We start from the raw sequence: 12,279 nt of genomic DNA, 5'->3' as shown, positions 1-12,279 counted from the left end.
TTCATGCTATACATACGTTAATCATATCTATAAATATAACTGATTAACATCTAATTTACCACAATCATCATCACAGAAGAAGATCAATAATCGGAGAAGAAGAAGAAGAAGAAATGAGTGGAATAATGAAGTCGGTTTTACCTGTGGTGATGCTAATATTGGTGGTGGCTGATCAAACGCAGGTGATCACGAAAACAGAGGCACAAAGCAGTACCAACTGTGCTGCAACGCTCGGAAACCTGAATGTGTGTGCGCCGTTTCTGATTCCCGGCGGCGCCACCCCGGGTTCTGAGTGCTGCACCGCCCTGTCGACGGTGGATCGCGACTGCCTTTGCAACACGTTGAGAATCGCCTCCCGCATTCCCGTCCAGTGCAACCTCCCTCCACTCACTTGTTCTGGTAATTAGTCTTTTCATTTTTCAACTCCGGCCGATCAATTAATATATATATAGATAAAAAGAAAAAAAAAATAGGAATCTAAATTGAATATTCCGATTGAAGTGAAAAGTAAGAGCTAATTTTAATTTAATCATGAAGTGCATATAATATTGTTTTTTTTATCTAATTAAATATGTTTTCATGTGATTGCAGCAAACTGAGTTTGATAGATGCTTAATGCCAAAAAGTCCCAATAATGCGGAGGAGTTTAATTTAATATATATATATATATATATATATATATATATATATATATATATATATATATATATATATATATATATATATATATATTCCTTTTTCTTTTGCTTTTAGTACTTGTCTGAATACTGATCTGCAAGTTCAATGTAAATGTGGATCAGGGAAGAGAAAATAATGTCAGTCTTATTGGCTCCATGTTTTGCAATAAAATAAAGTTTATTAATTACAATAATAATAAAATTAATTTATATTTATTACAAAATTAATACTCAATGCCGAATTTTAAAAAAGTAATTAATTTGAAAAAATGGGATGTTTATATTTTTAGGCCCATATAATTTTGAAGCCCAAAAATAATATTCAGCCCACTAAGAGTCTCCTGCACAAGTTGGCTGTAGAAGAGCCGGGCTGGGCTTCTACTTGTAGACTCTTCTATTTTTTTTTTTTTTATAAAATATAAAATATTAATATATGCTCATTAATTAATAAAATAAAACGTTGGATTTTGGAACACCAAATAAATAGGAATAGTAGTTTAATTTATGTGGGTGTCACTTTCTTATTGGGACCAATGTGTAACCGTGTAGAATGAAATACACAACATTTATTGCCGACAATTTATTATTTTACAGGAGTGAATCATTTATGGTTCTATCAACTTTGTATTTTAATTTTTTATTTTTTTGAGAAAACAAAAATGTTATTAAAATAAAATAAAATTGGGCAAGTCATAAGTAAAAATATGCTTTTATTTTATATAAGTGATGAAATTAAAGTGGGGAACAGAAGAAAAAAAAGGACCAAAGGTCTAATTAGTTATTACCTGTCAAATGTCGTCTACTTTAAAAGTACCGGGTCCCAACTACCAACCACCACCACCACAACTCCGCTGCGCGTCATCTCCACTCTCCTCCTACTCGCGCGTCTTCTTAAACTCAACCCCCCACTCCCACGCACACATAAATACCTCCGAATCCGCTCTTCAAGAAAATGTTGAAACACACATTTTAATCAAGAAAATGAGACATGGGTAAGACCGGCAAGTGGTTCCGTTCACTTTTAACCTCCAAAAAGTCTCCGCCGGGTTCTTCTTCTCCGCAGACGGCGGCGGCGCCGGCGAAGGAGAAGGAGAAGAAGAAGAGTAAATGGGCTCTCTCGAAATCCAATTATAATAAGTTACAGAATGGAGAACCTTCGGCGAGCCGCTACACTGAGGGGATGGATGCTAACAAGCATGCAATAGCGGTGGCGGCGGCGACAGCGGCTGTGGCGGAGGCTGCTCTCGCGGCGGCTCAAGCCGCGGCTGAGGTAGTGAGGTTGACCAGCGGTGGTGGTAGTGGGAGGAATGTCGTCAGGTCATATATTGGCGGTGACAGGCGGCGCGTTACGGCGGCTATCAAGATTCAGTCCGCTTTTCGAGCCTATTTGGTTAGTACATACTATTACTACAAATCTTTTTTTTTTTTAATTTTTACGAATTAATTGAGCTAATTTTTGTTTCAATTAATGATAATTTTATCTGTTGTCTTGAAATTCACCTCTGGATAACAGTTACTATTCTGCTATTTTTACCTTTCTGTAATTATTTTTATTAATTAGTGGTGGGGCTAAACCTGTTTAATTAGTTAATCAATCATTACTACAACTTGTTATTTTCTTTTTTGATTTAAAAAATAAAAAAAGAATTCTATGCTAATTAACTTTATGGCTGGATAGATGAGATGCTAATTCCTTTTATTGAACTTTTGGAAAAAAAAAGGTATGATGTTGTTCTTTTTTTAATGAATCATAATTAATTAATTAATTAAGGGAATTTTATCTGTGAATTGTTATGACTTATGACACATATGCAACAATGTTACTCTAGTGTGAATAAAGCGACAATAGTTCGATTTTCCGGTTTCACGAGAGAAGTATTTATCGTTCGAATATGAATATAAAACACGAAGGTATTTGATTATGGGTTGCAATTTGTAATTATAGGCTAGAAGGGCATTAAGGGCACTAAAGGGATTGGTTAAGCTTCAAGCACTTGTAAGAGGCCACATTGTCAGAAAACAAAGTGCAGAAATGCTCCGTCGAATGCAATCAATGGCTCGAATTCAGGCTCGAGCCTCTGCCCACCGCTCTTACTTACCTGACTTCTCTGACTCTCGTCGTCCGGTAATTCTTTTTTTTTTTTTAATCGAATAAAGCATGAAAAAACGGTAATTGCGAGTTCAAGATTGCCACTTGCTATGTTTCTTGATATCATGTTCTAAGATGCACTTCATTACTGCAGGGCATTGTGAATCCGAGGAACTATTACCAGCGGTTAAATAACACGAAACACGGTGGTTCTATGACAAAGGTAACGAAACAATTTTGACTTCGTTTCTTGAAATTTTTTCTCATATATTTAAATCCCTGAAAATGCAGCAATATAATTCGAGATTGCATACTAGCAATAATAGCATGAACGAGGAGGAAGCTTCCGATTGGTTGGATCACTGGATGGAGCAACAATCCACGTGGGACCGCCACCGCCACCATGACAACGAGACAAGCGACAAAATACTCGAAGTCGACACGTGGAAGCCTCTTCGCCACGTCAGCAGACGAGCCGATCGAACATTCCCCACTTCACAGAGTTTTTCTGAGAAACTTCAAAAACCAATTATTAATCCGAGTGTATCGTCCGAGAGCAGCCCGAGAGTGCGTGGTAGTAGTAGTACTAGACCGAATGGGGACCACCTGAGAGGGGCGGTCACCCCCACGAGAAGTGAATGTTCTAGAAGCTTGTTCGGTGATTACTACTACCGAAATTACATGGCGAATACGGAGTCGTCTCGGGCTAAGGTTAGGTCTCAGAGTGTGCCCAAGCAGAGACTTGGAATTGGTTCGAATGTCAGTCGAAATCTTTGGGAATTGGATTCGGAAAATGGACTACGGGGTAACGCTTCTCTACATCAGGGTGCACCATATGGTTTTAGTTCCACGTATGGCTAGCCGGTCTAGCAAAACAACTTCTGTGTGGTTTGTTTTTTTTTTCTTTTTTTGTTTAAATTTTATTTCAATGTGTGATTAATGGATTTGGAAAATTGAATGTGCATATAACAACTCCATCGGAAAGATTGATATTGTTGCTTCATAGGATAAATAAATTCATGCTACGCTCAAATTCAAAGTGAACACGCTAGCGAAGAAAGTCGCAAACACAAAGCTACAAAACAAACTAATGGAAACAAATACGAAAACAAGAATTACATTCTACACTAAACAACATAATTTTTTCGAAGAACCGAACGTTAATCAATACTCATCACACTTCCATTTAGAAGTCGGAACACAGCTCGCATACCTACACCACCGGCATCTCTCGTACCCGTTCACTCCCCTAAACAGCATCACTAGCCCAACACAAAACCTGTTTAATTACACAAAACAGATTATATTAGAGGGACCCACAATACAACACTGCAAAAATAAATAAATTAGAATTATTAATTTAAAAAAAAAAAACCGACCCGGCGATTAGTAGTATCAAAGAAACCAGGCCCAAAACATACTGGAAGGCCTTATATCTGGAGTTAACACGAACACCAACCGGAAGATTGTGCCGTTCAATCCACCCGAATTGAGGACGTGGCAAAAGCATAAACCCTAGTAGAAATCCGGTCAAGAATCCCCCGATATGAGCAAAGTTATCGACGTGTGGAAGAATTCCCAATGCTAAATTGATTACAACTATCACCAATAGTGTCAATAGTGCTGCAACCTGCACAACATATTAATCAATCTAGGGTTTAAATTTTTATTTAATTTATTTAATTTTGAATAAATTTAAATGAGTCGAAAAATTTGAGTCACCTTGTTAGTATATATAGACCAATTGGTAATTAACTCGGAAAGCATGGCGCCAAGAAGCCCGAATAGTGCACCGGAAGCTCCAACCGAGATTCGGTTGCGTATAAATAACGAAGATAGTATGCTGCCTCCGAATCCAGATAATAGATAAATGAACCCAATTCTCACTGCCAATATGTATATATAAATAAATCAGAAAATTGTATTTAAAAAAAAACATGAATTTCCCGCTACATTTTTCAAGTGGTGATTAATTTTGTTACCGAATCCGAAATGCTGCTCGAGACGAATACCGATGAAGACGAGGCTGAGCATGTTAGCAAGCAGGTGTATGATACCGGCGTGTAACCAGATGCAGGAGATTAGTCTCCATCCTTGATGCTGATGCACCACTTTTGTCCAATTTAGTGCTCCCAACCTCTCTAATCTGCATTATTACAAAAGCAAACGTTGTTTATTTAACCAAAAAAAAAAAAAAAATAATAATTTCAAAATCAATCAACACACCTTATTTTTCAAGACCCAATTTTTAACACATCATATTTTTTCAAGACCCAATTTTTAACACACAATATTTTTCAAGACCCAATTTTTAACACATCATATTTTTTCAAGACCCAATTTTTAACACACCATATTTTTCAAGACCCAATTTTTAACACATCAAAATTGACAACACACACACACATATATATATAAATGAAAAGAAGAATCTGACGTGGCAGAAGAAGGGCCAAACAAAGGATTCTCCCGGAGAGGCTGGAAAGAAAACCTCCCAAGAAACCTCGCCACGCACTTATCCCCATCACCACCGTCATCTCCAGACCTAAAACCCCTGTTATTTATATGTTTGGGGCAGTTGTTCAAGTACATCTCCACCACAAACATCACAACGTTAGCAGCCACGAACACCGGTATTAACCACGACACCCAGTTTCTATCCCTGTCATCAGCGGCGTACCGGCCTCCCGCCGCCGCCGCCGTGTGGTTGTTCTTCTCCGCCCTGCTTTCGATATCCTCCCCCGGCATAGCTGATTATTCCTCACTCTGCTTCTCAAATTCAGTTCTTTAATTAAGACACGGGTTTTCTGAAATGGAAATTGTTGAATTTATCTTGTAAACACAGAAATCGTGTGAAGTGGGGGGGCCTATTAATTGGGGTTTATGGGGTGGGAGAACGTGGATTGTAGCACCAAATACAGGGAGGAGTGGTTAGTTGCTGATTGTAGTTTATGAAGCTAACTGCGGTTTTGATCGCCTGTGCGCAGGTCCACGGACTTTAGAACTCCGATGCCTTCATATAATGACACGTGTACTGGAGAAAAAGAAATTAAGACAAATTTAGAATACAGAAAAAATATTTGCTCTTGGGCTTATCTTTAATTTCGACATAGCGTAAATGTGAAGTAAAAAATTTACGAAATTGTTTGCAAAAATGGCACGATTTTGCAGTTGTAATAGCGCTTTCAGAAATTAGATATTTATTTGATTATATTTATTCCCACTCAAAATATGTCTATATCTGTTGAAGACAGGTATGCGTTGGCATCATTTTATATTTGCTGACGTGTCGATTTTTACGGGGGTTATTATTAGCTACAGATGGAATCGTTACAGCCGTAGATATAAGACCACTGAGTTTGGATAAAGATACACGTGTCCTGAATCTGTTTCGAACAGAAATTGGAAGTTTTGAAAATTAAATTTGGAATAACCAAAAATTGAAATTCAGAATTTTGATAATCATGAATAATTAAAAAAATTATTCCGAATTTGGGAATTTCATAAGCATGTTGGAAGTTAGTGAAATGTGCTTTTTAATATTAGTAATTTAATATATATGAATTATGATGGTTGTAATGTTTTTTTAGGAGTGCATTATTGTGATGATTATAGATACATAATTGAATACTATGCTACATTAATCTATAACCTAAAGTTTGTTGCTCAACTTATTGTGCACAATAATAAATTTTGGAATTAACACCGGTTATATTGTTCATTAAATTAAATTAAATTAAAATAGAAAAAAGTAAGTGTCTTTCTTTTCTTTAGCTTTAATCAGTCAATGTGAAAGCCCAAATGGCCCAATTAGAAAGCTGGAATGGCCCAATAGGATATTGAGATATACTTGTTAATTTGACTATTCAGGTAAGCCCAAGCCCATACTAGTTAATTTATATATAATTAAGTTTTATTGGGCCTTCATTAAAAGAAATTGCGTGAATATAGTCAATAATTTAAATATGTTTTGTACTCTTTCTTTAAAGTAAAGTAACTCGCAATTATACACGTGTAATGGATAAATCTCACTTTTGTATAATATTCCGTAAATCACGCGAGATGTGTACATTCGAATGGATAAGATACGTGCGTCGAACTTCACTTACGATATATTAATGAAAAGATTGAACTATGATCGTTAAACGTTACACAGCATCAATAACTCATTTCACTCGTATGTTGTGGACTCGTGGCACACAAATTTGGGTTCACTTTGAATTATTTACTATTTTGTTTTTAAATGAGTTGTCCTTCCAATATTATCGTGAGATAGGCTTTAATGGTAAAAATATCGAGAGATATGAACAATAATGTGTGCCAGATGAACAATGAATTGTATTAGATTCTATCATAATTTCAATTCCCAAACTGTCAAGTTAATATCTATGATAATCACAAGAGTCCATGTGCAAAAATCTTGAAAATAAGTTTCTTTAAAAAGAAAAAGGAAAAGAGAAAAGATAATCGTAAACGTGTTGAATGTAAAATATATATCGAACATTCCATCAAATATAGATAATATATTGAGCTCAAACTTCATTTAAACTAGCTTTTATATTTACAAAAAACACTAATTTAATTGTAGTGTTGATTGTTATGTGGGTTAGATTCATTGCTAAATGTAAAACAATGTGAAATTATTCATGTTTTAAATGAAATAAATAGATATTCATTTATGTGACTATATCCCCATTATATAAATGTGAAATCCACGCATCAGATCACGAGCGTGGGGGTGGGGGAACGAACACATCACACGCGGATTTGTAATAGCGGGCCCCACCTAAAAAAAAATCCTATGTTTTAAAATAATTACCATACATAATTTATTTGCTAATTACCGTTTTTCTTATTTCCTGCACTATTTCCTCCCCTTTTTATTGCCATATTCCGAGTTTCAAACAATTAAATTAACCTATAAAAAAAAATCAATCTCAACACCCTTCCATTCCTCTCTTCTTTAATTTCTCCCAATAAAAAAAATAATAATATATTAATTCATCACTCACCCCTTCGAATGGGGGTTCAGTTGCTCCAACAAGACTCTTTCTTGAAAACATAAAAAAAAAAAGAAAAAGAAAAAAACAATTCATTTGAGGAGTCACTGTAAGTCAGCTCTTAACCTGCCAAGATTTAATTTTTATTTATTTTTATTTCTTATTTCTTATTTCTGCACATAAATTAATAAGTTATGGAGAAGAAGAAAGTCTACAAATCTGAGAATTTGTATTTATCTGACATTGGACATTGGTGTTTAGATTCTGTTTGAGCAAATTCAGATAAAAGAACTGTCTTTTTTTTGTATGTATATATTTTTATATTGTGTTTTCTTTTGTCTTTGTCCAGACACTTCCCATTCCATGGTTTCCACAACGTTGGAAAGAAAAAAAAAAGTCAAAAATAAAATAAAAATAATATTTCTGAAAATAAAATAAAGATTGGCAGAAAGAAAAGGTATTGAAAAGTCTAGATTTTTATGGTGTGTTTTTCAATGTGTGATAATTGACAACCCAAAAGCCCTTTCTTTTTTCTTTTTGGTGACGGCCGCTAAAATAGTCAAAACCCAAATCTTTCTTTTGGCTTTTTTATTACAAAGAAACTAGGGTTTTTGAAGAGGGGGGGTGGGGGGGCCTGGAGGAAGCTGTTTTTTTTGTTGTTGTCATAAATCAATAATATTATTACCAACTTCTTTTAATTTTCTGCGGTTTGTTTGGGTGATTTTGAACAACGAAAAGTGAATGCTTTTTGCTGCGAGGAGTTGGGCATTTGCGCGTGTTATTATTACTTCCTTTGTTCGTCTTCCTCGTAAATCTTCTATATCTTCTGTAGCAGAAAACCCCATTTTGTATGTATCGAAGATAAATACATACAAAAAAAAAAAAAAAGTAGCCATTTTTTTTTTGTTGTCTGTCTGCACTCCCCTTAAATGAGCTTTGGGGGTTTCACTAGTAAAACCAGCAGTGGCTTTTTCCGCCCCAGTAGTAGTGGTGGCGGCAAGACGGCCGCCGAGGGTTTATCCTCGTTCAACCCCATTTCGGCCGCCGCCGCCGGAGGCGGCGGCGGCGATATGTCTCAGCCACTCCAAATGCTCCATTCATCCTCTCATTCTAGACCCTTTTCTCTTGCCCGTGTATGTGTGAATCGACTGTTTTTTTTTCTTCTTCTATTTGTGTTCTTCCCTCTTTTGAGATGTTTTATGTATGTCATTATTATTAATTTATTATTATTATTATTAGTTGTGTTTTTGTTTAGTGTGATTGTAAAAAATAATAATGTGTTGTGGTGATTTGTGTGAACAGCCAAAAATGGAGAATATTAGGGAAATGGGGTTGATAGGCGAAACTTACGAGCTGGAGAGTAGGTCCGGTAGCGATAACATCGAAGCCGGATCGGGCGATGATCACAACACATCCGAAACTAAGTCGTCGAAAAGGAAAAAATACCACAGACACACCACTTTCCAAATTCAAGAACTCGAATCGTACGGATGTTTTTCTAACTCCTAATGATTGTACTTTCCCGTATATGTTTTCGGCTTTCGTGTTTAATTTGTTACCTTTTATAGCTCCTTCAAGGATAACCCGCATCCGGATGAGAAAGCGCGATTGGAACTAGGCAAAAGATTAGCCTTGGAGGGCAAACAGGTCAAATTCTGGTTTCAAAATCGACGAACTCAAATGAAGGTATAAACATTTATTTCCCGCGCTTTTCGTTGCTATTAATTGCTCGTTGGAATTTACATTAATGGTTCTATAATGTCATTATGATGATTAAGACGCAATTAGAGAGGCACGAGAATTCGATTCTAAAACAAGAAAACGAAAAGCTCCGCATCGAGAACATAACCATGAAAGAAGCTATGAGGAATCCAACATGCGAAACCTGCGGCAGCCAAGCGATTCTTGGAGAAGTGCCCATCGAGCACCACCATCTCATGATCGAGAATGCCCGACTCAAAGAAGAACTGAGTCGACTCGGCATACTAGCAAGCAAATTCTTGACCAGGTCCAACAATGGTTCGACTTTGGAACTTGCGGTGGGCAGAAACGAGTTCTCCGGTTTCAACTCCATGGATAATCCATCGACAATGATACCTTCTTTAGGGCTCGACTTTTTTGGCGATAGGGTTTCTAATTCTTTTCCCGTTATGCCACCACAAATGAGTGTTGACGCTCCTTTCGATAAATCCGTTTTTCTCGAGCTTGCATTGGCTGCAACGGATGAGTTGATAAAGCTAGCGCAAGTTGATAGTCCCCTTTGGGTTAGAAACTTGGACGGAAATCGAGAGTCTTTAAATCTTGAAGAGTATGCAAAGACGTTTCCTCCTTGCATAGGCGTAAAACCAGCTCATTTCGTAACTGAAGCAACGAGAGCTAGTGAAAACGTAATGATCAACAGCACCGAACTAATCGAAACACTGATGGATGTGGTAAATTTCTTGAAATTTCATATAGCCCGTGTCGTAATTAATTTATTCACTGTCTTAATTCGGTTAATCCGATTTTGGAATGTGCAGAATCAATGGACTGAGATGTTCCCGTGTAATATCGGGAGAGCCTCGATTGTTGATGTGATTTCTCCTGGAATGTCTGGAAGTAGAAACGGTGCACTGCAATTGGTACGGCATTATTGTATTTTCTCACCCCACAACTAAACTAAAACGGAAAGAAAAATAAAAAGAAAATTACTTGAGTCATGTCTGTAAAAAACTTTTTTATTTGGCAGATGCAAGCTGAGTTCCAAATTCTATCGCCTTTGGTTGCGCCGAGACAAGTGAAGTTCGTTCGGTTCTGCAAACAGCACAAAGAGGACACGTGGGCCGTGGTTGATGTGTCAGTCGATACTCTGTTTCAGTTGCCCGTGAATTGCAGGAGGCTGCCTTCTGGTTGCATTGTGCAAGATATGCCTAATGGCTGCTCAAAGGTATACAATTCGAGACATGTTAACAAGATTTGATTTGTTTTTTTTTTCTTTTTTTTTTTACTTTCGCCCGTTTTGTTTTCTTAAATCTAACTTTAGAATGTAATAATATTATCAGGTGACTTGGGTAGAGCACACGGAATACGACGAGAGCAACATACATCAATTATACCAGCCAATACTCAGATCCGGAACTGCATTCGGTGCCCAAAAATGGGTTGCTGATTTACGAAAGCAATGTGAACTTTTTTCTGTGATGATGTCCTCCGCATCAGATAATTCCGGTATATATATTTAACACACACACACACACACACACACACACACATAAATATATATATATATATATATATATATTTCACTTTGGTCACTCCAAATAGATGCTTATTAAGTTATATATATATATGTGATTTTTTTTTTGCAGGGCTTCCTCCGAGTAGTAAGAAGAGTATGGTGAAACTGGCACAACGCATGACTCGTAATTTCTGCAGTGTAATCTGCTCCACCGTGCACAAATGGGAAGTGGTACAGAGTTCCGAAAACATGAGGATAATGGTGCGCAAGAGCATGGGCAATTCGGGGGAGCCATCTGGCATTATCCTGAGCGCCACAACAACTGTCTGGATGCCCGTTTCGCCACATCATCTCCTCGAATTCTTGCAGAACGTAAATAATAGGGCCCACTGGGATGGATTGTCTCGAGATGGGCCCATGCAGCCCATGCTCCATATTCCCAAGAGCCAAGATTTCGGGAACACTATCTCTCTTCTTCGTTCGACCACCGTTAGTGTTCTTGAATTTCCTTTTTAGTTCCTCTCTGTCTTCGTTTTTTTTTCGATTTTTGAATTTTTTGGGATTTTGATTTGCAGATGCCAGCTGGCAACGGCATGTTGATCTTGCAAGAAACTTGTTCAGATGAATCTGGATCGATGATTGTCCACGCGGGGGTGGAAGCAGCATACATGAATGCGGTGGTTGGTGGCGGTGATCCGTCCGGTGTGGCTATACTGCCTTCGGGGTTCGCGATTGCACCGGATTGTTTCCCGGATTCTGGTGAGGCCCACGAAGGCCGCCTTGGAGGAGGAGGCGGCGGCCAATCGCTGCTGACAGTAGTGTTTCAAATGTTGGTGAGCAATACGCCGGCTGCACAGCTAACAATCGAGTCGGTGGAAACAGTGAAGTCGTTGATTGCTCGTACGCTTCAGGGGATCAAAAACGGGCTTCAGTGAAACAATTGAAACAGTGTGATAATACATATGTTTTTGTTTTTTTTGTCTGTGAATGAAAGTTGATAGAGAAAGTTAAAGATGGGATTTTTTTTTTTTGGTGAGGGATTCGAGTCAAGAACGAACCTTTTTGGCACACAAAGAAAGAAAAGTAAAACCCTCGAAAGCAAAATGGTTTTTTTATTTTGTGAAACGGGTTGTGGTTCGGGTATTGACTCAAATTGACCTAAGCTTTGTTTTGTCTATTTTCATAGTTACTTTTGTTGTTTCTTGAAAAACCATGTACTACTCTTTTGGCTTAATGTTAGTTGGTTTTGTTTTGATGGATCTATATTCTTTTGTCATAATTCAGTTACTAGTGTGC

General features: G+C 37.3%; 4 protein-coding genes across 6 annotated transcripts; 3 read left to right on the top strand and 1 right to left on the bottom strand.

The window, feature by feature from the left end:
• The first annotated feature begins 61 nt into the window (after nt 1-61).
• Nucleotides 62-879, top strand: LOC105971875 (stamen-specific protein FIL1). The gene is made up of 2 exons (XM_012996795.2): nt 62-399; nt 592-879. The coding sequence occupies exons 1-2, from the start codon at nt 114-116 to the stop codon at nt 597-599; spliced, it is 294 nt and encodes a 97-aa protein (XP_012852249.1). The 5' UTR covers nt 62-113; the 3' UTR covers nt 600-879.
• A 703-nt stretch (nt 880-1,582) lies between these two features.
• Nucleotides 1,583-3,782, top strand: IQD24 (IQ-domain 24). The gene is made up of 4 exons (XM_012996734.2): nt 1,583-2,067; nt 2,623-2,802; nt 2,921-2,989; nt 3,058-3,782. The coding sequence occupies exons 1-4, from the start codon at nt 1,666-1,668 to the stop codon at nt 3,625-3,627; spliced, it is 1,221 nt and encodes a 406-aa protein (XP_012852188.2). The 5' UTR covers nt 1,583-1,665; the 3' UTR covers nt 3,628-3,782.
• Nucleotides 3,746-5,838, bottom strand: LOC105971829 (RHOMBOID-like protein 2). Its single transcript, XM_012996735.2, has 5 exons — nt 5,204-5,838; nt 4,749-4,912; nt 4,489-4,652; nt 4,146-4,396; nt 3,746-4,045 (listed from the first exon to the last, which is right to left on the bottom strand). Exons 1-5 carry the CDS (start codon nt 5,512-5,514, stop codon nt 3,931-3,933), a joined length of 1,005 nt encoding a protein of 334 aa, XP_012852189.2. The 5' UTR covers nt 5,515-5,838; the 3' UTR covers nt 3,746-3,930.
• Nucleotides 5,839-7,583: 1,745 nt separating this feature from the next.
• LOC105971866 (homeobox-leucine zipper protein ANTHOCYANINLESS 2) lies at nt 7,584-12,246 on the top strand. Of its 3 annotated transcripts, none has more exons than XM_012996784.2 (9): nt 7,584-7,875; nt 9,069-9,250; nt 9,335-9,452; nt 9,545-10,198; nt 10,286-10,387; nt 10,495-10,692; nt 10,808-10,973; nt 11,114-11,472; nt 11,559-12,246. In XM_012996784.2, exons 2-9 carry the CDS (start codon nt 9,075-9,077, stop codon nt 11,916-11,918), a joined length of 2,133 nt encoding a protein of 710 aa, XP_012852238.2. In that variant the 5' UTR covers nt 7,584-7,875; nt 9,069-9,074; the 3' UTR covers nt 11,919-12,246. The 3 variants fall into 3 exon arrangements, with proteins under 3 accessions (XP_012852238.2, XP_012852235.2, XP_088675426.1); XM_012996781.2 differs by lacking the exon at nt 7,584-7,875 and adding an exon at nt 8,002-8,899; XM_088819300.1 differs by lacking the exon at nt 7,584-7,875 and adding an exon at nt 8,033-8,223.
• Nucleotides 12,247-12,279: the final 33 nt, after the last annotated feature.

This window comes from Erythranthe guttata, chromosome 6 (genome assembly GCF_056151865.1).
Source record: "Erythranthe guttata isolate IM_541 chromosome 6, IM_541, whole genome shotgun sequence".
NCBI classification, from domain to species: Eukaryota; Viridiplantae; Streptophyta; class Magnoliopsida; order Lamiales; family Phrymaceae; genus Erythranthe; species Erythranthe guttata.
This window is presented reverse-complemented; position numbering and strand designations above follow the sequence as displayed.

Excerpts from the sequence above, each read along its gene's own strand:
- LOC105971829 (XM_012996735.2), bottom strand. The coding sequence starts at position 5,514 with ATGCCGGGGGAGGATATCGAAAGCAGGGCGGAGAAGAACAACCACACG. Across the intron at positions 4,913-5,203 it reads TTTGGCCCTTCTTCTGCCAC|ATTAGAGAGGTTGGGAGCAC; the intron begins GTCAGATTCTTC and ends GTAATAATGCAG. Across the intron at positions 4,653-4,748 it reads CGAGCAGCATTTCGGATTCG|TGAGAATTGGGTTCATTTAT; the intron begins GTAACAAAATTA and ends ACATATTGGCAG.
- LOC105971875 (XM_012996795.2), top strand. The coding sequence starts at position 114 with ATGAGTGGAATAATGAAGTCGGTTTTACCTGTGGTGATGCTAATATTG.
- IQD24 (XM_012996734.2), top strand. The coding sequence starts at position 1,666 with ATGGGTAAGACCGGCAAGTGGTTCCGTTCACTTTTAACCTCCAAAAAG. Across the intron at positions 2,803-2,920 it reads TCTCTGACTCTCGTCGTCCG|GGCATTGTGAATCCGAGGAA; the intron begins GTAATTCTTTTT and ends TCATTACTGCAG. Across the intron at positions 2,990-3,057 it reads ACGGTGGTTCTATGACAAAG|CAATATAATTCGAGATTGCA; the intron begins GTAACGAAACAA and ends CTGAAAATGCAG.
- LOC105971866 (XM_012996781.2), top strand. The coding sequence starts at position 8,696 with ATGAGCTTTGGGGGTTTCACTAGTAAAACCAGCAGTGGCTTTTTCCGC. Across the intron at positions 9,453-9,544 it reads ATCGACGAACTCAAATGAAG|ACGCAATTAGAGAGGCACGA; the intron begins GTATAAACATTT and ends ATGATGATTAAG. Across the intron at positions 10,388-10,494 it reads GAAACGGTGCACTGCAATTG|ATGCAAGCTGAGTTCCAAAT; the intron begins GTACGGCATTAT and ends TTTATTTGGCAG.